This window comes from Spea bombifrons, chromosome 3 (genome assembly GCF_027358695.1).
Source record: "Spea bombifrons isolate aSpeBom1 chromosome 3, aSpeBom1.2.pri, whole genome shotgun sequence".
Classification (NCBI taxonomy): Eukaryota; Metazoa; Chordata; class Amphibia; order Anura; family Pelobatidae; genus Spea; species Spea bombifrons.
In genome coordinates, this window is record NC_071089.1 from 11,072,257 (window position 1) to 11,096,904 (window position 24,648).

General features: G+C 38.3%; 1 protein-coding gene across 7 annotated transcripts in view; it reads left to right on the top strand.

The window, feature by feature from the left end:
- EML4 (EMAP like 4) overlaps positions 1–17,590 on the top strand; it is a 56,088-nt gene extending 38,498 nt beyond the window's left edge. For 4 of the 7 annotated variants that reach the window (XM_053458567.1, XM_053458562.1, XM_053458563.1 and 1 more), the window contains 19 exons: positions 242–267; positions 514–546; positions 5,590–5,713; positions 6,358–6,507; positions 6,870–6,939; positions 7,394–7,504; positions 7,988–8,083; positions 8,389–8,523; positions 9,040–9,175; positions 10,853–11,004; positions 11,424–11,549; positions 11,668–11,799; positions 12,115–12,182; positions 12,700–12,788; positions 13,015–13,112; positions 13,823–13,910; positions 14,370–14,468; positions 14,716–14,846; positions 15,325–17,590. In XM_053458567.1, the coding sequence (XP_053314542.1) occupies positions 242–267; positions 514–546; positions 5,590–5,713; positions 6,358–6,507; positions 6,870–6,939; positions 7,394–7,504; positions 7,988–8,083; positions 8,389–8,523; positions 9,040–9,175; positions 10,853–11,004; positions 11,424–11,549; positions 11,668–11,799; positions 12,115–12,182; positions 12,700–12,788; positions 13,015–13,112; positions 13,823–13,910; positions 14,370–14,468; positions 14,716–14,846; positions 15,325–15,786 (2,326 nt within the window). In that variant the 3' untranslated portion in view covers positions 15,787–17,590. The remainder of the gene's footprint in view (positions 1–241; positions 268–513; positions 547–5,589; positions 5,714–6,357; positions 6,508–6,869; positions 6,940–7,393; positions 7,505–7,987; positions 8,084–8,388; positions 8,524–9,039; positions 9,176–10,852; positions 11,005–11,423; positions 11,550–11,667; positions 11,800–12,114; positions 12,183–12,699; positions 12,789–13,014; positions 13,113–13,822; positions 13,911–14,369; positions 14,469–14,715; positions 14,847–15,324) is intronic. The other 3 variants (XM_053458569.1, XM_053458564.1, XM_053458565.1) reach the window with 1 other exon arrangement.
- The last annotated feature ends 7,058 nt before the right edge of the window (positions 17,591–24,648 follow it).

Genomic DNA, 24,648 nt, shown 5'->3' on the forward strand with positions numbered 1-24,648 from the left:
TGATTCTTCCTGTTTTATATACAGAACTAAGTGTTCCGTATGTACAAATCTTAGTGTTCCTTATTGATTATGCAGCACGTGAAAATACAGAGAATGTTTTCATGGTAGTTTCCCTTTACGTTGTGTATCTGTGTGTGGAGGCAATGAGGAACCCGTTCCACCACCCTCTACCATGCTAAGTGCTTACTCTTCTTCTTCAGCTAAACATTTAAACCTAAAATAATACTTATTTTTGTTTCAGGCATAAAGATATTGTCATCAGCCCAGGTAAAAAAAAAATCTTGTGTAACATTTCTTTCTACTGTTTATGTGGTGTGTCTAGAATAACCCCCCCCCAAATTGTGACTCCATACATTGCTTATGTAGTGTATGTTGTGACAGCTGCTTGATGGATTTTATTTTATTACAATTATTATTATAAATTCAGATCTAGCTACGTGATTACATGCTAAGCAGATTAAAATAGTGTTTATACAGCAGTTTCAAATTATTTTACTTCTGTCTCATAACCAGCAAAAATGTCCACACGGGAAAAAAACAGCCAAGGTAAGATTCGGCTTCAGGCTAAATGCAGTTTGGCTTCCTCTAAATTTCTTTTTCTTGATCTTCCCTTTGGCTTGTGCTGTTTGGGCAAATAATCCCTGAACTTTCTCTACACTATTGGGGGGGGGAGCAAATTGGCGGTATAATCGCACACATGCAGCTCCAATCCCTCTGCTTCTGGAATCCCATCAGACTGCGCAAGTGTGAAGTTTGAAGTAGACTTAAAGCAGTCCCTTTAATGTCCCTACTTGTTGGACCATACCATTTATGGGGGAGTACTTGGCATACTTTGCATTAGAATCACTTTTGTTAAGCTCTAATATATTATGCCAAGACGTTGATTTACACGGGGGCGAAAACTCCTTTGCCAGTTGTGATGAAAAAAGAGGTTTTACGAAGTAACATTTAAATTCTCACCTCTTTAAACGTCCTTTCACTTTGTACCACGTTGCTTCTTCCAGTAGTGTTGCAAAGCTTGTGATTTTTTTTTTTCCAGCATCGAATCTTTTATGAACTATTCCATTTCAAGCTTCGAAAGCTACCATGATTATTTTTCTAAAGGTGTAATATGAGAATCGGAAATGTGTAAAGAGCCTTTGCAGCTTCTGTGGCAGCACCCTGTAGGTGCCTCTGTCACGTGACAAGTGTTCGTGGCAAAAATAAATAAATGAAGCACAATTTTACAAAAATAATAATTTTTGGGGCTTTGGGTATTGAAGAGTACTATGAACAGTGTTTCCAATGCTGCAGTTAGTTATAAAAGTGTTCATTGCAACCTCTGGGTCATCCAATTTGAAGATGTTCTCTTTGTTGTTGCTGGCTGGCGTTTGGTAACCATCTTTACCCGGTCAATAACTTACTTGATTGACCTATTTTTAACTTTTTCATCCTATAGGACAGGGGGTAGCTGGTGTTTAATGGTATTGGGAACTATAGGCGCTCGCGTCCAGTCCCCTGTCACGGTTAAGGCACTAGATAGTAAAGCCATCGGAACCATTCTGTTGGTTGCTATAGCGATAAGTCAGCTTTCACGCTTTAAAGCACATTGTTCTGGTGCTGTTTTGTATTTAATTACAGTTAAGTGATCTTTGCAAGCTTTACATAGATTAAGTCCAATATATTCAAACGCTTGATTTGGGTGCCTCATTGTAGGCAAGATAGAAAGGACTGGAAAAAACGGGATTATGAAAACATTGTTACTGCAAAAAAAAAAATGCTTAACGCATTACCCTACTGAAGGAAGCAACGTCATACAGAGGTGGTTTTCACTAAACATGTATGTTAAATAGTTTAGCAAAACGATCTTTACAGTTTGTGCAGTTCTGCAAATCCGTAGTGCCCTGTTGGGTAATTTTGTTAAGCCCTTTGGCCCTGACCCTTTGCAGATATTAAGCTTTATGTGCTCTTAAAAGGTACAAATAATCATGTTTTTGACATTTTTTCCTTTTTATTCCTACTGTGATCTGCTGGCTACCACTGACAGAATTTGACGTATATTTTTCTATTTGGCAGACTCAATCCCTCTTAAATTCTTTACAGACATACTCGCTTTATCCTACTTGCAAACTCTGGCTTAGCACGCAATCTTTCTAATCGATGCATGTTTTTGTCTGTGCATGTTAAATCGTTTCAATGTCACAGTTTACATCAGATCAAATTTTTTACTTGTTCCTAACTTTTTTTCTGTTTGTACAGTTTTGACTTAAAATGGGATTCATGATTTGTATGAATTTATATATATATTTTTTTTTGTGATGCAGAAGGGTTAAGTGCAATCTAACTGACACAGCCGGTGTTAAAATAATTTTAATACTAAAGACAAGCCATACCTAGTTTTGTCATGTTCATCAATAAAAAAATTGATACACTTTTCATAATAACCCTACATTACAGTCTAAAAATAATTATGCTAAACTCATGATGTATTTACCATACGTTTTGCTGTTTGTTGCAATTAATATATATATTATTGTATTTATAGGAAATGTTATAAGTATTTTATATCTAGATAGCCATCGTTATGCCTCAGAGTGATTCTCACCCCTTTTTCTCACCTTTTGATCTATACATTTATACATGATCTATACATTTTTGTGCATTCCAAATACATTCCAAAATTTGTATAAAAGTTTTTGGAATGATTGCTCCATCATTCATTCTGAAATGTAATACAGTTGTATCCCACAAGACCAAGCATTCTAAATCCAGATGTCCACATGTAAAGATATGCAGGGGAGTTTAATCCATAGAAGCGAATGTACGTCGGGTCGGTCGAATGAAGCGTGTGCTGTCGTTCGCTGTTTTGTCAAACAAATGCCACATCTTGGTCATTAAATTCAGACGGATCAACTTTGTTGTGTCTGTAATAGAACGGTTTGGTTAAGTGCTTAACTCAAGCAGAACACTGACAGATTTGCTTGTTTCATTTTACTTTCATGTTCTATATTTAATAAAAAAAAAGAAATACAATTTCCTTTTTGTTTAAAAAGATCGTATAAATTCCACTTAATATGGTAGCTCCAGATGGTGCAGTTTCTGTAAACACACCTGCAAATCATTAGTAACTCTACATGTAGATTTTCCGTGTGAATTCTTTTTCTAAATATATTTTATTGTCAATTTCTGTTTGTCCACTTTCGGAAATCTCAAACTTGTTTTGATACCAGATTCTCGGTGGTGGTTTTGACAAGAAAAGTTAGTTTTCCAGATTTCGCCAAGTTGTTTGCCCTCATCTTTTAAATAACCATATTGATTTAAATCCAGTTGGGATTCAATCCATTAGGAGCCAACCAGAATTTATTTTATTGGAAGACATTAAAGTAGTAGTACCTCTGGTGTGTGTATAATATATATTTATGTATGTGTACCATATAATGGTACAAATAACCCCGCACACAAAAACCTACCAAACTGCACACAGCAGAAAGTAAAAAGAGGTACGCCTAGGATTTCTGCTGAAGACAGGAGACTTCTTCATACATAGTGGGTGTTGTAGATACAATTTCAGCGTTTCAGCCCTTCCCCAGGGCTTTTATCCGGGGGGAAGAGTTTGTATCCATAATACTAATGAGTAAAGTGTTCAGCAGAAATACTTGGTGTGCTCTTTTACTTTCGTGTGTGTAATTTATATATTACACACACACCCCACACACACACCCCACACACACACCCCACACACCCCACCATTCAAATATCATCCATATATTTTGTTGGTAGAAATGCTCTTATTGATAACCTAAGTCCTATATTAAGTTTTAGGTTTGGAAAATCACTAGATTTGTCTCCCTGCTTTCGTTGAGGTTCTTAATTTCATAAAATATGAGGGTTATTTGCTGACAGACAAGTTTAAAGCACTAGGTCAGACAGCGATGGTATCTGTGCTTTCTGGCACAATCTCTTTTCATGCGTTATGATTGAAACGTTTTTTTTTTTTTTTTGTGGTTATAGGGAGTTGGTAAAAGAGAAGTATGCAATATATTTTAATTTTGCTACTAGTAACTTTTATAATACTTATGATTACATCTCAAGGCATAACCGCTTAAATGCATAACCCATAAAACATTTATAATACCAACCTCATATGGTGAGGAATTAATAGAAACATTCCTCCATATTTTTGATAATGGCTTACCCCTTGATTATTTAAACAGAACTGCTCCGATGCCAGCTAAGGCTATAAAATATAACTCTAGGGTGAGTTCTTTGTTTTAAATTCTTCATCCAGGATACAGCGATTCAATGATTTATTATTATTCTTTTCATAGATTTATTTTTCTAAATGCACTATATGACATTGCTGCTTTATTCACAACTAACTAGATGGCAGTCAGACCTTCCGCTGGTATAAACTGTGTACGCTGTAATATACACACTCACACTCACCATATTGGCTCCAATATAGGCCGCACCCTAAAAGTTTGGTGCCATTTTAAAGAAAAATGTATTTTTAAAGAAAACCTACACAGTGGGATGCTAAAACAGTATTTTACCTAATACACAGGTATAAATGTATTTTAACATTTTTGGTGTCAATTATGCAGGTAGTCAGCATATGTTATATACAAACAGAAATTTGGAAAACCAATAGCCATTTTAAGCTATACCTACCCAGCACTAGAGAAATCCATTGATATTCCGTCTGTATTGTTTCATTTCTATTTGTACTTTTTTATTATTATCCCTGGGCAGTTTGTCTATGTTCCAGAATCTTTCCAGAGTAGTCTAAACACACATTTTTAGTACATGTGGTACAGAACAAAAAAACAGCTTTAGTATTTAATAAAAAGTTGCAGTTTTGTATCTATTGGGTTACAGCTTACGTTTGGGAGAGCAGCCGTGCAGAGAGGCGATCGGGTGCATATTCAGACTGCATAATGAACATGGTGTCTTCTTTTGTGTACACAGTTTTTCATACTATTTGGACTAGAGCCTTTAATTAAAAGATTTTCATTAACATACATACTAGATCCTTTTACAACGGTTTGCTTGTCGGTATCGAGCCTGGCAATGTTTTGAGAAATACAGCTTCTCAATCTCTTCGATACAAAGAATTTTCAGCATCTTGGTAATTGTTGGGAAACTACAATTGCAGTGATGGCTTTCCAAGAAAAATATGGCTTCTTGTGCCACACGTTTTGTTGTGCGGTTCCCTTATTTCATTAGAACCTAGACTGTGGCTGGATTTTTAGTTGGTTTCTCATGCAGAAACCTTCTCTCAATCCAGTTCTTTTAATCCTAAATGGAAGAACAATGGAACACAAAACCACAGCTCACCTGAGACCCTTATTTGTGTGTCTTCTGTAGTATTGCTGCTGGTTCCCAGATAGGACCCCCTGGACCACTCAATCATCTCATCGATGGTGGCTTGTGGGTCACTTCACATAAAGTGTCTCTAAACACATGTTGCTTATTTAATCTTAAATTCTTCTGATCTTTCTACATCTTTACTTTATACCTGGAAAGTCTTTATAATCATTGATTGGGGAGTTTGATTTTTGATGAGTAATAATTGCCCTTCTGATGATGAATAACCTGTTGTTATTGCAGATGGAGACTATATCAAGATGTTCATGCGCGGGCGTCCGATCACGATGTTCATTCCTTCAGGTGTGGAGAATTATGATGACATTAGGACAGAGTTGCCACCGGAGAAATTAAAACTGGAGTGGGTGTATCCTTGACATTTTCAGTTTTACGTCTGTTTCAGGATGCCAAGAGGCTTTAGTATTTGTTTATTCTCACCACAAACGGCTTACCTGGAGATATCGCTGCGTCTCCTTGTGCTTGATGGCAGCTTTTAATGAATACATATGGCAGTCTATGCCTTAAAGTATGGGGTAAATGAAAAGAAAAAAAGTTTGTCTAATTTTTATTTTTCCCCCATTTCTCACCAAAAAGGCATTGATATTTGGCTGAAGAACATGCAGTCTTCTCCCTTTCTCTTCTCCCTGGCAGCGAGGTCTGTCTCATCCCAGGAAGCCCCCCGCTGAATAATAAATAGATGCATACAAACATGCCTTGTATGTGGTTTTGTATGCATTCATTTAACATGTGGGAAACATAATACCTGACTTAATGGGTTTACTGCGCATACGCACAGGGGTCTGACTGGTGGTAAGTATAACGGGTGCAAGGATTCACGACAAGTAGCTTGAGGGGGGAAGCAAAAGGTTCATTTTATTTTTTACATGTAGAAGCAAAATACTAATTTGAAAGAATTATGGGCCATGCTGTAAGAATTCTGTATCTGCAAACACACCTTTTTATTACGACTGAACAAAGCACCTGTTATTATCTTGACTGAAATGTAAAAAGATATGGTTATCGGGGGAGAGACTGTCGAGCCAATGTTTACCTCCTGCCTACTGGAGAAATTGTATATTTCATAGCTTCCGTTGTAGTTCTGTTCAACTATGAAGAGAGAACTCAGAGGCATTATCTGGGTCACACAGACTGCGTCAAATGGTAAGAACGCGGCTTGGAACGTATCTGTCAAACGATTCTCCAGATCACGAGGGATCCGGATGTATGTTTTATATTATATGTTATTCTAAAAGCAGGAGAGTGAAAATTAAGTTACATTCACTATAACATATAACACGCGTTAAATACTTAAGAGTAAGTGCAGCACGTACCTGTCTGTAAGATGTTACAGTTGTTTATTGCTAGACATTTGATTGTGAAACTCCATATTCAATGTAGATTGTGTAAGTTCCAGTTCTTTATTACTTATATGATTAAAATAACATGTTATGCCATATTGTTGTTCCCTGAGGAGTACAGGTTGAAAAAGACATGTAAATAACGTGTTATCCTTTAATAAACAGCATTGCCGTTCATCCTGACAAAATAAGAATTGCAACAGGACAGATTGCTGGGGTGGACAAAGACGGAAGAGTGAGTATCGAATTCAGTCTTTAAGTGTGGATTAGTTCTGTATGTCTCTAGAGACTCATCGAATAGTAACGTCTTGACGATGCTTCACCTTTCCCAGAGTGCAATCTGGCCTATTACAACGAGGGGTTAATGTACTATGTGCTTGTGAAAATGTTTAAGACGTATTCATCGTGTGGTCCTTGCGAGAGAATGTTTAATAGTTTCTGATGGTCGCGTTTTAATGTTAATAAGCTGAAGGTCGATGGAGATTTCTGCTGAGTTGACGGCTTTTAGCAGAAGAAACATTTTTAACGCTGCTCGAGCCAATTTAAAGCTGTTGCAACTTCTCCCTTTCCCAGCCGTCTTAATTAGGACTTTGTGTTTAGCTGAAGTGTTTTTTATTAAGTGTAAAATATCACAGATGCTATTTAATGTTTACAGCTATATTGTATTAATCTACACCCCCCTCCCACAGCCGTTGCAGCCCCATGTAAGAGTCTGGGACTCGGTGAGCCTTTCCACTCTGCAAGTCATTGGTCTTGGGACATTCGAGCGCGGAGTTGGATGCTTGGATTTCTCAAAAGCGGTAATAACATTTGTAACATCTTATAAATTAAAGTTTTATACAGTGAATTCTTCATTTGAGTCATAATTGCATTTTCTTTTATCATGGCATCACTGTAAAGGGCTTCATCTCACTCGTGGTATAACCGATCTCGCCACCTCTGATGGTCTGTCTTCCCCCCCCCCCCACTTGTCCATAGAGACGCTATAGATCACGGACCAACTGAGGAGAGTTTCAAGAGACTCAAACATTTTCTTACACTATTACATTATGTTTACATGTTCCGTAGTAAGGATTTTAAATCCGATGGAAACTCTTTCCCTATTTTAAAGAGAGTTTCCTAAGTAAAAAATCAAATATATAGCAAAACACGGCTGATCGTTCATCTTTTCATTATATTTCATTAACCTCCCTCTAACCTATCCCACCTCCCCCAGAACGGACTATGGCACGTTGTATATTCTATTGTCATGTTATACACTGCTTGTTATCCTCCCTTTCAAGGACTCAGGTGTACATTTAGCTGTGATTGATGATTCCAATGAACATATGCTCACGGTATGGGATTGGCAGCGGAAATCAAAAGTGGCCGAGATTAAGGTAAGGAATTTATTTATGTTACCGGTAACTGAACACTCCAGCCCTATTTCTCTGTAAAATGCATATTATATTCCATTTCACATGGGCACCAATGAACTTTACTGCATTCACATCCATGCAAGCGTTCATAAGACAAGTTTATAAACTGAAATGTATTTCTTGCCTTTACTTGTTTGCCAGGTCATTAGCTGACACATTATTATGGTTTTCTTGTGCTGTAATTATTGTTTTGTTGGCATTTATTTCATGTTTCTAAGATAATCACAAGGTACTGTCTGCTAAATGTTTGATTATGTTCCCCGCAGACTACAAATGAAGTCGTTCTGGCTGTTGAGTTCCATCCCACCGATGCAAACACAATAGTAACCTGCGGCAAGTCGCACATCTTCTTCTGGACCTGGACTGGGAACGCTTTGGCAAGAAAACAAGGAATATTTGGGGTATGTAGTTTAAATGTGTACTTTTTATAAACCAAATCATAGCCAGGACATTGAATAACATGCAGATGCAGGCTAGCCATTTCCAAATGCCATAGAGAGATGTTCTACTTCAATATATTAAACCAATTTGAGATACACCCAAGTGTTAATAATAAAATGGTACCTTACATATTTAAGGTGCCATTTTCTTCACTTATCACTACTTGAATAAGCACTGAGCAGTATTTCAGCTGGGTATTTAAAAAAAAAAATAAAAAAAAAATCCCAGACTGTTCCTTTTAAGAAGTTTGCAAACCTCCAGTGCTTTTCCTCCCTGTCATATGTCATTCTCTTTGTTATATACTACAGTTGTACTGTGTAGTATCTGTTCATTATTTTAATGATTTCTACAACACCATCATATTACACAAGTCTCACAATTCGTAATTTTAGTCACATTGCACAGAAATGTACGTTTTGGATAGTTTTGCCTTAACTACGCAGGGCATGGTCTGTATAAAATCCATTTTCTTTCAGAAATACGAGAAACCGAAGTTTGTGCAGTGCTTAGCATTTTTATCCAATGGAGATGTGCTAGCTGGAGATTCCGGCGGCGTGATCTTAATCTGGAGTAAAACTCCTGTGGAATCCACCGCTGGTAAAGGTGTTAAAGGTAAGTGTTACTGTATCGATGAGCCAATCTGTAATGGCATAGGCACAACCCCTGCCGTGAACCATTTCGCTTTAACACGTTCTGTATTACCTATCGAGGCACCCCATGGGAGAAGCGATGCATCACCGCATCATTGCATATTGTTGGTCCATGGTATAAATTGTTAAAGAACACACATCACAATTACAGAACACTAGACTGTAAAGTAACACAAATAGGTGTGGTGTCTCCTAACCTGTGCAGTTAGCATCATTATTACAGGCCGCGTTCTACCACTCCTAATATTTTAATTGCTCCTAAATCCCTATTTGGCATTGCGTACAATTGTTTTGAAAGCTAGAAGCGATATTTGCAAGCATAGCATCACTGAGTCATTAGGTGTATTCTAATTAATGTGTTGGCACACGCTTGAAAGGGTCACAGGTGTGAGTACTAAAGACACACGGGGAATATCCAGTTCATTACATGAATTTAGATCGTTACGAAATGTCATTTGCAATGGTATAAATTCTTTGAGAATTGGTTAAACGGGGCACTGGGTATCCGGCTTCCAGCGGCAGGGCCGGGGAACTGAAATCTATTAGTCACTTCCAAAGGAATTTTCAGTGTGCCAGTCCTTCCTGTTTTTGCACCACGACACATCAAATAAAAACATTGTAAACTGTACGCAGAGGTCAGTATTTTATTTCTGTCTGGATTTCCTTTGAGTGCAACTTTAATGAAGAATTTGGAAGGAAAACATATTTATTTCCTATACGAAAACGTGTCTATTGTCCGCCCTCTCAGGAAATTAACGCAAATTGTGCACAATGAGAAGGAAGCTGTGAATATCCATAATATCAGGGAAAACCGGCTTACATAAAAATGCTTGAATTAATTTATACTTTATACTAAAAGGAAGTAAAAAAATGTTTGCTTGGGTTAATTTACTAGACCCCAGGGCATTGCACGTAAAGATTATGATCAGTCTGCATTCTGAAGGGCCAGCTCCAAAGACCTTCTCCTGCAAGAAGGGCTGAGCTGGCCGTGCATAATGTATAGTTAAATGAGTTAGAAGACAGTGTTAGAGATCATGCTGCATTAAGTATGCATTATGCAGGTTCAGTTTAGGTCTTCGTGAAAACCAATTAGAAGCCTCATGTCCTGCCTCGTTACGAAACAAAATACCAGTTTTATAGACCCAACAGTGAGTTAATTTTAAACATGCGTGGGATAGGCATAAAGCTATCCTGAACCCAACACAAGACCAAGGACTGATTACGCAGGAAAACAGGCAGACTAGACAGGACACATGACTCTGATCTGCTGCCAAGTTCTGTGTTGCTATCCTATAACTTTGTGATACATTCCCTAAAAGTTAGAAGTTATCATTGTATGCAGAAAAAAATAACACATTCTCACCGCTGCTTTCTAAATGTCGGTAACATCCTACCCTCTGCTAAACCTTCTGCTAAGAATTTGCTTGCGTCTTTGCAAAATACGTTTTATTCTTAGCGGCTTCACTGTAGCTGTGAGAAACCGAAAGCAAATCAATAAATACAGAAGCTGGAGTTTGCTTAATTCTTATTTATTACCTTTGATGTTATTGTGTAAATGTGTGGTACTAAATTCTAGCCTAGTTTACACATATAAACGTATATATGAAACATACCTTGCTATATTTCTTTGTCCTTACAGGTGTTTACCAGATAAGTAGGCAAATTAAGGCCCATGATGGCAGTGTATTTTCACTTTGTCAGCTAAGAAATGGGATGCTACTGACTGGAGGTGGAAAGGACAGGAGAGTCGTCATGTGGGATCATAATCTGAACCCTGAAAGAGAGATAGAGGTAAGGTGTGAAAAAATAGGCATTTGTATGTCTGCAAGGTGCTTGCACCCACAGGTTATTGCCCATGATGTTCCGCATATAAAACTTATTGTTCCGATTATAGGCCTACCGTTTTATTTCTCGTTTATTCTCTAATTCTGCCTACCTTATCTGTTGACCTCTTCTGTGCCCCTGTCTCCTTTCTTCTGTCTAAAGTCTTGGTCCACTTGTCCCACTGTCTTCTGTCTACTTCTGCGAAAGGATGGAGTTTCCGGGCACACTCGCTCCTCAGATTGGAGGAACGGGGAGGAGACTGTCCCCGAGACTCCGCTCTTTTGCAGAAGTACTCTAGGAAACCAGAATATTGCAGACAGACTTGTTCTTCTCTATAGCTTTGCTTCCTTTAAAACATTTGTGTCTTCAATTATTTTTTCTCACAGGTCCCTGATCAGTATGGAACTATTCGAGCTGTGGCTGAGGGGAAAGCAGACCAGTTTTTAATTGGGACATCACGCAATTTTATTTTGCGAGGCACATTTAATGATGGCTTCCAAGTGGAAGTTCAGGTAACAGGTTTTACGATTCATTTTTGGGATCAATCTTCCCCCACAGGATGTGTTTTGTCCAAATAATAAATTAATCGGTTAAGCTACATAATATTAATGGGATTATCTCATTTTGTAGGGTCATACAGATGAACTTTGGGGACTAGCAACACATCCATTTAAAGATCTGCTGTTAACATGTGCACAAGACAAGCAGGTGTGTTTGTGGAACTCGGTGGACCACACTTTGGAATGGACCAGACTTCTGGATGTAAGTCGTTATTTCAAACCATTATTCCCAGTATTATCTTGTGTTCATGTGTATGTGTTCTTTAATACTGTGACCTCTTGCTTTCATGCAACTACCCGTGTGCCTCTGCGTTGAGACACCACTGGGTGTCCGCTTTCAATATATAATCTTACAGTATAATGCCAGACATAGCAGTTTCAATACCTTTGGCAAGTATGTGCAAGTTAAGAAATGTTACATAATGTGTGCATGTATATTGGTTTGTGTAACATGGACTGCTTTTGCGTGAATATAATATGAGTAAAATAAACTGCTGTACCCTTGTGCATTGAACAGGAAACCGGGCACTGCGCAGACTTCCATCCGAGCGGGACGGTAGTAGCTATTGGAACACATTCTGGAAGGTAAGGAAAACCAGTGCTTGTATGTACTGTAAAATTGCATCTAAATGTAAGACTAAAGCTGCTGGAAAACTTTACACTGAGCGTTATATTATGTTTTGTATACTTGTGTAATATGCACCTACTATTTCTAAGTACTATGTGTGGTGATCACTGAGATATCTTCTGTACTCTAGTAGTAGTACAGCACATCTCCCGTAACAAAAATCCAGTACCTAACTGTTGAAACCGGAAAAGTCGGTTACCACGGTAATAGTGATGCAAAATCTCTGTACGCCGGCAGTTCTACTAGATGCGTTTGTCAGCATGCAGGAACAATTTTCTGTCCAAATCATAAATCTCAAATTTGGGAAATGGACGAAACAATGGGCCAGGGTTTCCTACATTTGCAGAAACAGTTAATCCGCTATTTGCAGATAATGTCTCATTATACTGTTTGAAAGTTTTGGGGGGGGGTTTTCCCCGTTCTAGCACAAATGTTAAATACTTGGTATTTGTTGGCTGCTCTTTAAATTTCTAGGTGGTTCGTTCTGGACGCAGAGACAAGAGATCTTGTTTCAATACATACAGATGGAAACGAGCAGCTCTCAGTCATGCGATACTCAGTTGGTAAGATCAGAGTATGTGGACAAGTTTGCTGCAGTAAATGTCAGAATTAATTGTTAACGCCATTATTATTGCCATGCTCATCGTCCTCAAACTAGTGATTAATAACAATTTGCCATCGTGCACATGGTGACTGGTGTAAACGATTCTCCGTAGTGCCCTCGCTAATGTCCCATTTCTAACGCTTGTAATTATTGATTAATGGCTCTCATGTTCTCTTTAACATTAGATGGCTCCCTACTTGCTGTTGGTTCACATGACAACTTTATTTATGTCTACAACGTCTCGGAAAATGGAAGAAAATATAGTCGATACGGAAAGTGCACTGTAAGTAACTGAAAAAAGTGACAAAAACTGATGATGCCACAGAAACAAATCTTAACGGTTTTGGGGAAATTTACAAATCTGATATGTACTGATTTACTTGTTATGTTTGGAATATACATACATTTCCATTCTAGAAACATGTCTATATGACAAAACGGTTGCATTTGAAAAACGTACTTGTAGCTAAGCTTTAGTAATATTTTATTGGTCAAGTGCATGTTTGGACTGAGAGTTCCCCAAATTATTAAAAATGAATGGTTATCTCCACATTTAAAAGTCTGGAATATTTGTTTTTATTTAAACTATTGGTAGCTTAAATGACTTCTGCTTGTTTGTGCCCAGCGATAATTCTTATTGAGAAGTCTTTAGGGTCACATCTTCTATTAATACCACAAAACACAATAAACCACATAACAGTGTCTTCTGTAATATATGCCCATTCTTTACCAAGTGTTGCTTCCTTAAGGGTCCCGTGCAGTCCTTGGAGTGACCCCAAATCCAGTCACAGCAAACTACTTTCGTCTGTTAGTCCTTCACACTACCTGAGTCTAAAACGGCTTATATGCTCCGTGACGGCCTCTCGTTTAATATAATGTATTCCCGTTGCTCTGAGAATTCACTACTGGAATAAAAACAACTATGTGTTAAAAGTTACTGTGTGTTTCATTTCTCTGGTATAATAACAGCTAATTTTTGTTCTGATTTTCTAGGGACATTCCAGTTATATTACACACCTTGATTGGTCCCCGGATAACAAATATATAATGTCAAACTCAGGAGACTATGAAATATTATACTGTAAGTATACAGCACCCTAAAATGCTTTTCATGTCAAGGCCTCTTGTGTATTGAGTTGGATGTGGTTGAATATCAAATGGCTTTTCTCTGCCATAATAAGCTTGGTTGTGGGCCTTTACATTTCACAGTAAGATGTAGGGTTTGAGGAGTATCCTATTTGAGTTATACATTTAATATATCGGCACCAAAGAGTTATACTTCTTGGCACTATTGGTCACTTTTTGGATCTGCATGGTCTAGGCACAAGTTGGTGTATTCTTCCATATCACTATATGTAACCTTTGTTATTAAAGGTTTTAGAAAATAGATGGTGTGTATATGTATGTGTGTGTGTGTATATATATATATATATATATATATATATATATATATATATATATATATAATGTATTTATATTTTAGTAATGGGAATAAAATATTTCTGATCGTTTGCATTCTAATTTTTGCATTGTGCTTTAGGGGACATTCCAAGTGGCTGTAAACTGATCCGGAATCGCTCAGATTGCAAGGACATTGATTGGGCAACTTACACTTGTGTTCTAGGATTTCATGTGTTTGGTAAGTGATGAGTTCTTTCTATTTTTTTATTTTGATAGACTGAAAACCTAAAACACTGCATAGCTGTCACCTTGTTACTCTGTAAACGTATAGGAGTTGTATATCAACAAGGATCATTCTCTCTCCCCCTCAAATAATAATACTGTAAACGTTGCTGTAAATGATTTATACGAGTATTTAATGGCTTGGTGTGAGGTGGAAAAGAAAATTAGGTTGATGCATTATAATATCTGTTTTTACTTGGTAGGAGTGTGGCCTGAAGGATCTGATGGGACAGATATTAATGCCCTGGTGCGATCTCACAACAGGAAAGTGATTGCCCTTGCTGACGACTTCTGTAAGGTCCACTTGTTTCAGTATCCTTGCTCCAAGCCAAAGGTAAGAACTTTTATAGACACCAGGAACAGTTTGAGACATTCATACTGAAAGTTACTGGAATCCATTATGTTTAACAGTTAAAAACAATAAAAAGGGAACATAGTCATCGTAACACAGAAGTCTGTCTTTGCCACTCATTTCCTATATCATAATGTGTTGAAACGGAACTATTGTACTATGGTTCCCCCACGCTGAAATTACTTGTTTGCAGGACCCCAAAGTAATCAATGTCCCAGCCATGTATAATTACAGGATAAGGACTATGAAGTTGACGGTGCCCAACTTTTGTCATTTGGATCAAACCATTTGCCCTCTGCTGTCCTGCAGCGACTAACAAGTCGTGTCATCAAAATGTTTAATAATAAACAGAAGTGGAAGTTATTCGTCATCCGCTTACTGGAATGTGCTTTAATGTTGCATTTGTCTTTGAGTAATAACGTTCGCTTATAATTGCACATTTTTTTTCCCCGTTCAACAGGCTCCAAGCCACAAATACAGTGCACACAGTAGTCACGTAACCAACGTCAGCTTTACGCACAGTGACAGCCATCTAATATCAACGGGAGGAAAAGACATGAGCATCATGCAGTGGCGGCTCGTAGAAAAAGTGTCTCTCTCGCAGAATGACAATATAGTGGATAGTAGTGCAGCTAACACACCAGTTGCAAGTGAAAAGGTCGTGCCAAGCACCCCCACATCACCCCCAGAACCTTTAAATGAGGACGAAATGGAGAAGTCTCCTGAAGAGCCTCCTGCGTCAGCAGAGAACATAGAAGAGGTTGACAATCACACCGAAAATCTAAATGAGGTTGAAAGCGAAGAAAGCTTTCAAGAGCCAATTGATTCAAATGGTCAAGGGCCCTCAAGTGAGATCGGCGAGGAGCAGTCTGACTCCCCTACCATAACCGAAGCCCAAGGAGATGATTCACCGTTGTCTTAACAATGTAAAGCGGGGTGATCTTTTTTTCTATCTGGTGTGTGAGCTTTCATAGTGGGAAGAGGGTTTAAACTATCAGGAAAGTGGCAGAAAATCAATACCTTATCTGTTTGATTTGGGACAGTTTCGCTGTGGGCTGACGTGACTGCCTATGTCCAGAACTAGCCAAAGTTGGAACATAGATTGTATAGAGTTCGGGAACTGATGTCACAAGGTGGTGTGTTGTAGATATTTTGCAGGGACAAGGGTTCAATAAAGATTGAAGACATAGTTAGAAACACAATATAAATGTTAAGACAGCAGAGGAATTTACAGTGACATCTCCTAGGTGCATATACACAAAGGCTAACTCAAAGTGGACATTTTTCACACAAATATAACGGTCTGTTTTTGGCACTACTTTGGTCAACACATATGCAATTTTCTTACAACTATTCTTGATACTTTTGCAATATGAAGTGTGCCCTAAGTGCTGCTAGCGGCCTTGAACTATTTTTATGATATAAACATCTATATAGCTAACAGCTTGTTTGTTATGATCTAGCTTTATCCTGACCAAGACTTCTTAAAGGGGATCTGATATCTTACATCACATAAATCCATATGTAATTGAAGACCACTGCGTTTGAAGCAAATGCACGGGTGGTGGGACAGAACACAGAGCACGCAAAAATTTCACTAATTACTAAAACGGTGCTTGACATTACTAAACGATTCATTTTCCTTCTAATCATAGAAAATACAGGTTTCTAATAAATAAAGCTGTCTGTGATCTTATAACATTTTTTATTAATAAAATTACATATCTTGCCCACCAGATCTCCTTAAAAAATAAAATAAAAAAAAATAATTTCTATTCAATATTTTATTTACAGAAAACAGTTTGATTTTTTTTTTTCTGCATTGTTACCGTTTTTAGGAAAGCTCAGACATTTTTTGGTAAAATTCCGAAGTCTTAAAAAGTGTGCAAGCGTTTACGTGATTGCGCCATTCCAAAGTGCATCATAACTGGCATTCCCTTTTAGTAAACACTCAGGAGTATTGCTAGAGATCAGGTATCTAGTCACATAGTGAGAAGATTACAGTGGATGCCCAAAGGAGATAATGTACACAAACGTATGTATCCGTGGCGAGGTAACATGGCAGTGTGTGTACGCGTGCGTGTGTATATAAAATGTATAACTTCGTATTTGTATGTGTATATATGCATACCAATGTATACACATACAAGTATCCAAAGCTGTAGACATTTGTCTCTTGTTTACAAAGTTCCTAAAATGCCTCAAACTCTAGAGGAAGGGATGTAGAGATTCCAAGCAAATAGTGTGTTTTAAGTCGTTCTCTGTACTTTGTATTTTTCAGTAAAGTCTTCAGAATGTTCAGGCGTTAAATAAGAACCATTACAATCAAACGATATAGAGGAACCCATTGGTTAAATGTAGGAAAAATATTGGTATCTAAACACACAGATATACTTTTTTTTGGGGGGGGGGGTGTTAAAATTCTAAATGTTAAGTTGCCATAATAAAAAAAATCTTTGTATGGTTTTTCAAATTCTAAAAATGCAACAAGCCTTACATTATTAAAGTACTGGCAACTACTGTTTAAGAGATGATTATGTGATTTTTATGAATGGAAAGAGCTTTTGTTTAACTGTAGATGTTTTCGGAAAAAAAACTTGTGAATGAAATCTGAATAAGTGTGTTTTCATGTGAAGATGTTTGAGCCATTTCTATCTCATGCATTCCTGTCTAATGACAGTAATTTCTTTATTTTTTTTTGAAAATTAAAAGCAAAATAAAATAAATTCAGTATGAGTGTTTCTTATTTTCAGAGCATTATGTTTCAAATTTTTACATGTAAATCTGTATTGTTGTTTAAAAAGAAATGCTCCACAGGCTTACCTTAACAAATGAAGTTTCTGCCCCGCTAGGTTTGCCCCGGTGAACTGCTCTTATTGGGAAGTGGAATTGTCTTGGAGTAACAGCTCAGCTATGAATCTGTAGACCACACACACTCACATATCCAGCGTGCTTGTAAAGGTGTCCATATACTTTCCATCGTATAATGTACATGCTAAGCTCTTACACTTAGTGAGTGGCTGTGTGTATCCCGCCAGCAGCTGTCCATTAAATAACCAAATCTGCCTCGTGAGTGGTGGTAAAGGTAAGTGACCAGTGCCAGAGGGCCAGTCTGGACCTGGTTTAAACCTGTGTCAACGTTTTAATTTAAAGAGTGACAGCTGTACGGTTTATTCTGCAAGGTCCTGCTATGCTGTTCTAACCATAAGATGGAGAGAATCGGCTGCTTCACCTGGTTAATAAACTATACAGTCGGGAACAGCTAAACTTGGGAGTCAAACCTTTGTTAGGTTGTTGGTTTGGTCAAGGTGATATAAAAAAGCAATAATGAAAACTAAAAAATTTAATTATATTCATCATCAGTTATCCAGTTTAACTTTTTACATGCATTTGTCCTTTTCCAACCCTATGACCTAAATATAAACGGTATTTACATGGCTTTAAACTCAGCCTGGCTTTGTCTAATCTTTTAAGTACTTTTTCAGATGGTCTTCCCAAGGCAAATAGTAAAAAAAAAAAAAAAATACTTCTGTCCAAAGAGAGGGTTCTTGCAGTCGATTATCAGGAAGGCACTGGGTTATAGCTGACAAATTATTTATACGATAAAATATACCAAATGTGGTGTTGGCTTCTCATACGAGTCTATGGAAAATGTTTTCTCGAAACCCAAAATAATTTATATTCAACTTTTTTTTTACTATTTTTTTTGTTGTTGTTATAAATACAGTTAGAGCGGCAGAGATAATTTCCACCTGAAAGGCTAATCACTAATTTTAAAATTGCGTCCTTGCATCTGTCTCTGTCAGTTTGCAAACTGGTCGTTATATGGACAGCTTTAGCCCCATTGCTACTGGGAAATGATTACTCCGAGCCCCAAAATGCTTGGTCCTCCTCCTAATCCATTTTCACCCAAGGCAAATCGCCCAGTCTTATTAACAATTTGATGTGGATTTGACTCTGAGATACAACCACAGAGGTGCTAGGAGAACCAGCTGCTAATTAATATGATATAAAATATTGTTTCCAGACATGTTAATAGACAGGCACCTTATCATATGTAGTAAACAATAGACTGATTCAGTCCTGACCACCCAGACAGCGACTAAGGAAAGTGATTTGATAAACAGCACTTTGTTAACATTGCTATAAAGAATCACCTTAGTGTAGTAACTGAGCAGAGGAAATCACCAACATATCTCCGCTGCGAACAATGGGCTCTTCCTGGTCTGCAGATAATGGAAGTTTATTGGAATAAAATGACATTAACCAAGTCATGCTAATCCACATTACTGTATACAGCACTGTACTTAATGCACAAAGATTTCGGCCAACACGACTACATACTTACCCAATCTGCGCTCCAAAAGCAGAACGCATACGCTGGCCGCACGCTACATGAGCACCGACTAAATCAGATGGCTGACAGCGTTAAAGTACCAGGGCTGCCCGACCATCTCTAGCCTGGCCCTGTTAGGATTCCCTTTTAATGGGTTTGGCAGTGCTTGTGTGCCTTAAATGTCAAGCTATTGTGGTGGCTTTGTTCTACACCTCTGGGTGGTCATTACGTGATTCATATCACAATCCTACACCTGAGTGGCCCTTATCACCGTAACAAATATTAAATACCCTATTCAGTTCTTTGAATTCATTCTGCTTTTTTATCTTCTGATTGATTTAAGCTCTCATTGTTCAAAAGTCTGACATGCGTTAGTTGAAGAACCTGCTGATTCTTTCTTTCATCCAGGAGCTCTTAAAAATGGCATTTTGATATGTTTTTCTTTATTGGTCTATATAAGTTCAAGTATTTTCAGAAACCATGCCACATATTTTCTAACACCACAAGTTGACAGCTGCTAAAATGCTGTGACGTATTGTACACAAAGGCAATATAATCCTATTCTAAGCACTTTTGATCTTTCTACACAATTACTTTTTATCCGACTGTGATTTCTTGAAACAGGAATCAAATCTATTCTAGGTCTACATTCCATCTCCTAAAGAAACCATCCCCCTGCTTATAATCTTTAGTATGAAATTTAATACCGTTTCAGAACTTTTGGATTCTGGCATGCCCAGACTAAATGTGGCAAAATCAAAGGTCCATCTGGTTTGGCACACACTGCAGCTATACATGAATCATAGCGATGGATATTCCAGAACATATATTTCAACACATGCTGTGCTAAACTCTGTATAGAATTCAAATGCGTGCCAATGTGTGCGTGGCAACAAAAGGTTTCATCAAAGAAATGTATGGAAATTAAAACAGAAACATTCTAAGAACAGAAGATATTGGAGGGGGGCAAATTTACACCGTACAAGACAGTAATCGCATTGTATTTATATCTTTCTTTCTTTTTTTTTTTTTTTTTTTTTTTTTTTTTAAAGAATTCAGGCTTTGGTGCATTGAGACTTCAGTCTGAATACTTTTTTAACAGTAAGATCAAAATCAATAATGTATCAGAATACCCTGGAACTCATCGGGTTTCACCTAAAGTCTCCAACTTCCCCAGAGCTCCAGGGTAGTGTCTTGACCTTATCCACATCTCGATCAGGCTCCATCCAGTGCAGCTACTCTCCACCCATTCTCCTTCCTCTCCGTGTGGCTTGCCTTACCCCTTATAAAATCCATTCTTTTTTTTTTTTTGCAAACCCTGCTAAGTGCCCAGATAAAAGTGGCTTGACCTCTCGGGAAAGGGATATTTCAGCCATCATGTGAACTTTAATGCAAATGATAGCTGTGTGGTCCCTAAATTTTGTGTGCTCCATTTTGCAAATGCCTGAGAAGATTCAGCAGAATCTCCTGTACGTATTTGCCGTTTCCCCACCCCATAGCTAAATGCGATGCAGGAGATGTGAACACAGCTCCGTGCATTGATACACTCATCTCCAGTCTGGCTCGGGAGAACACTATGTGCAAGGGGTCTGCAGTCCCCTCCGTGTGCTTATGTGGAAAGTCTTCCAACTAATTTCAATGGGAGCACTCACGGTTCAAGCAGCCAATCAGTGACAAGAATAGTTTGAACATGGAGGACGAGGGCAGCTACTGCTGCAGAGCAGACAAAGTACTTTAGATTAGTCCAATGTCATGGACATTAGGCTGTCATGGACATTAGACTGTCCATTTAAGATGGACAGCAGATGTGGACCCGGCTATCTGGCATTCATCACCTCATGCTCAATCTGCATCGTGCAGCCAGCGTCTGGATATGCCCGGCCGAACGCTCATCTAGCAGAAAAAAGTAGCATCCAGGTGACTCCACTCGGATGTCATCAGGTGGCCACCAGACTTAAAGTGCCAGGGTCACCAGTAAGAGAGTCATATTTATCAAATCTATCATTAATATGTAGTGAGCTTGATAAATGGCTTCCCGTTTATTTAATTGTCATATGGCAAAGAGAAACATCTCTATTGCTACTCAAGATGTCACCAGCCTGAGTTTTTATGACCCTCAGGAAACAAAGAAAGTCACACTAGAAACCACTGATGCACTTTTACTGTCCTTAAGCTTCTTAATTATAAAAAGTAGCACACAATTTTCCCTTGACAAACATTACTGCCTTAATTACCGTATATTACCCCAGAAAACTCTGCAAAACACCTGAAGGACTCTGACCTAATAAAATCACAATCGCTGCTAATTGGTGTTGGTAATTTTTTTTTTTTTAATGTGGCAAGGATTTTCATAAAAGTTAATTTAAGGGCCTACTTGTAGAGCCAGGGCCTTTGCCCTGAATACCGCAGGAAAATCCAGGCAACCCAAGACCTCAGAAGAAAGAGGGAGCAATTTGCAAACAACTGCAGGTACCACAATCAACTGCACAAACAATGTTATATAGCATTAACACAGGCACTGCATAGTTCAGGGAGGAGGTACACATTTCAGGAAGGACTGGGTCTATTAAGTAGACTATTAAGTAGAATATTTTAGCAGTTTTTAAGGAACATGTTTTTGTGAGATGCTAGTAATAAGCAGTAACTAATACTCCCCAAATGTGTTTTACAGTTGAAGACAAAAGTTTATGTATGGGATGAACATACTTTGGTCCAAGAGATTGAACTGATAACAAAGGAGCTGGTGAAGGTATTGGAGGCATCAGGTACCATTAATGGAGTCCTACATTGTCATGGCCTGAAATGTTGTCACACCAGGAAGAAGACCCTACGCCAAGACTGACATAAGGAAAGGCAGAATGAAGTTTGCAGGTGATCACCAGGATGAAAACCTAGTCTTTTGGAGGAGTGTTCAGTGTCAGATGAAACAAACATTTAACTGGCCATAATGATATGGAAGAAAAATAGTGAGGCTTTTAATATGAAAAACACCATCCCATGGGGGTGGCAGCATCATGATGTGGGGTGCTTTGCTGGAAAAGGGGTAGGGGCACTTTAGAAAATAGATGGTATCATGAGGAAAGAGGATTTTCTAGAAATACTGAAGCAACACCTCAAGACATCAGCTACAAAGTTAAAACTTGGGTGACTTCCAGCAGGACAATGGTTCTTATCATACCAACTCCAAAGTTGTAACACAGTGGCTTATAGATAAAGTAAAAGTATTGCAGCGGCCATCACAAAGCCCTGACCTGAATCCCATAGAAAAATGGTGGACTGAACTTTAAAAGCATGTCCGAGCAAAGAGACCAATTCTGTCAGGAGGAACCAGCAAAAATTCCACAAGTATTGTGAGAAGCTAGTGGAAGGCCCAAGGGTTTGATTCAAGTTAAGCAACTAAAAGTCAATGCCAACTAATATTAACAAAGTGTATGTAAACCCCATGACCCACTGGAATTCTGATACAGCGAATTAAAGCTGAAAGAATTCTGTCTGTAATTGATTGTTTTAAAATTACCTCTGATGTAAAGATTACCAAACTGATTTGTGAAATAAAATATTTGATAACCTGAGATGTGTGGTGTTGTGAAAACGTGAGATTGAACGTCTTTAGCCTGGGCGTATGTAAACCTTCGGCCTCGACTGTGCGTCTAAACAGGAGAATGGGCATGAGAACTGCAGGCACTGTGTTCATTTAAGAAGGATTCCTTTACTGAGCAGCTGGAAGCAAAATAGAACAGCCTTCCAGCAGAGGTGATATACAAGAATGGCTGGGATAGGCATAAGGATATCCTTTATATAAAACTAAGGAGCGAATCAGGTTTGGGGTTTGTTATACAACTTAAAAATCTGCCATCAAAACCTATGTTTAACGATCAAAATCACTTACTAAACATTTCAAAGAAAATGTATTCTTTTTAATCTGTGCTTCATAAAAAAAATAAAAAATAGAATTATTGAAAATCAAAGTCAAGCATTCAGAATTGTAGCAAAAAAGATCTCAAGTGTGTTTGGTCTGAAACTTCCAGAAACCATGGATGGGGTTTTTGCACCGATAAGGATAAGCAACGCACATTTATTATTGAATTAAAAACTGTGAAGAAACCCTGTTCACAGCTTGATCTTAGAATCAAACATATTTCCAGTGCGCATACCGTTTATGAATAATTAAGTGCTTTTCCACTTTGGCATTCACATAAGTAATTCAACCACATTGCATTCGCTGGTTAAGATGTAGATTCTTCTGGCGTTACTCACGACCCTGAATCATCAGTAACATGAATTTGCTATATTTCATTAAGATGAAATGAAGAGATCTCTTGCACATTGAATCGTTAATTGCAATAACATTCTGCCTTTTTACGAGACAACGTGATTCATCCTAGGTTGCGCAGCATGCATATTTTGTGAGTTATTAGTCTTCTGATGCACATTACAGATTCGAGTCGGGTGCTAAAGTCATTTTAATGCATTTTGATAAAAATACTCATTTCGCTGATCTCTCTTTTTTACTCTTTCAATAGTATTTGGCTTTGGTTCAAAGCTTTGTTCATTCTCCCCACATCTTTTTTTCAATTAACAAATTAGATTAAGTCAGGATTTAGCAGACCCTAGTAGCGGGATAGCCGTGGCTCCCACATTTTTATGGTTGTATCTAATTCTGGCTTCTGTATAATATCAAGGTGGCTCGCAGATTTTTCTGGCTGGCTCCTGGCTTCTACGGAGATTTATCTAAACCCTGGATTAAGTTTTGTAGGATTAAAGGGTTACACCTTATATTATATATGTATTATATCAGACTTGTGCACCAGGACCAAATTTTGGACAAAATATTTTTATTTCGTTTTTGGCTGGTTTGCTTTCAGGCAACAAATTTAGTTTCCCGATGTTTTGGTTCGGGCACAATTCAGGGGATTTCTGTTGTTTGGAAACGGACTGTATTGCTCTAAAACAAGTCTCAGTTTATTACCCTATATAATGTAATAGGGAACCTCGTAGGCCACCTAGTAGGGGGACATTTTCATTCAGATAGATTAGCTCATTGTATACAGGGGAAAATGATGAGGCCAGGGCTCATTAAGGCCAGCACCTTATGTTTTTATGCTCACGTAGCATGTGGCCAGGTATATCAAGCTGGTGGCCCAGCACCCAATCTACCACTGGAGTGGCAGATCTGATGGGTATGGAGCGATGTTGGGCAATGGCATACCTGGGAACTTCTGAGCTACGGCTACCCAGAGCCTTCCTTTGCGGGACGCTCCCAGGACTGCCCACTCACGTCAGCCGGCGGTCCCGCTGATGTGTGGTCCCGTGACATAGATGGGCGGTCCCACTAACATCAGTGGGAGTTCCTGCTGACGTCAGCGGGGAAACACCCCCATTTAAAGGGAAAATGGACGGGGAGCGGGGCGTGTCAAGACCGAAGGAGGATTCGGGTCTTGAACCGGA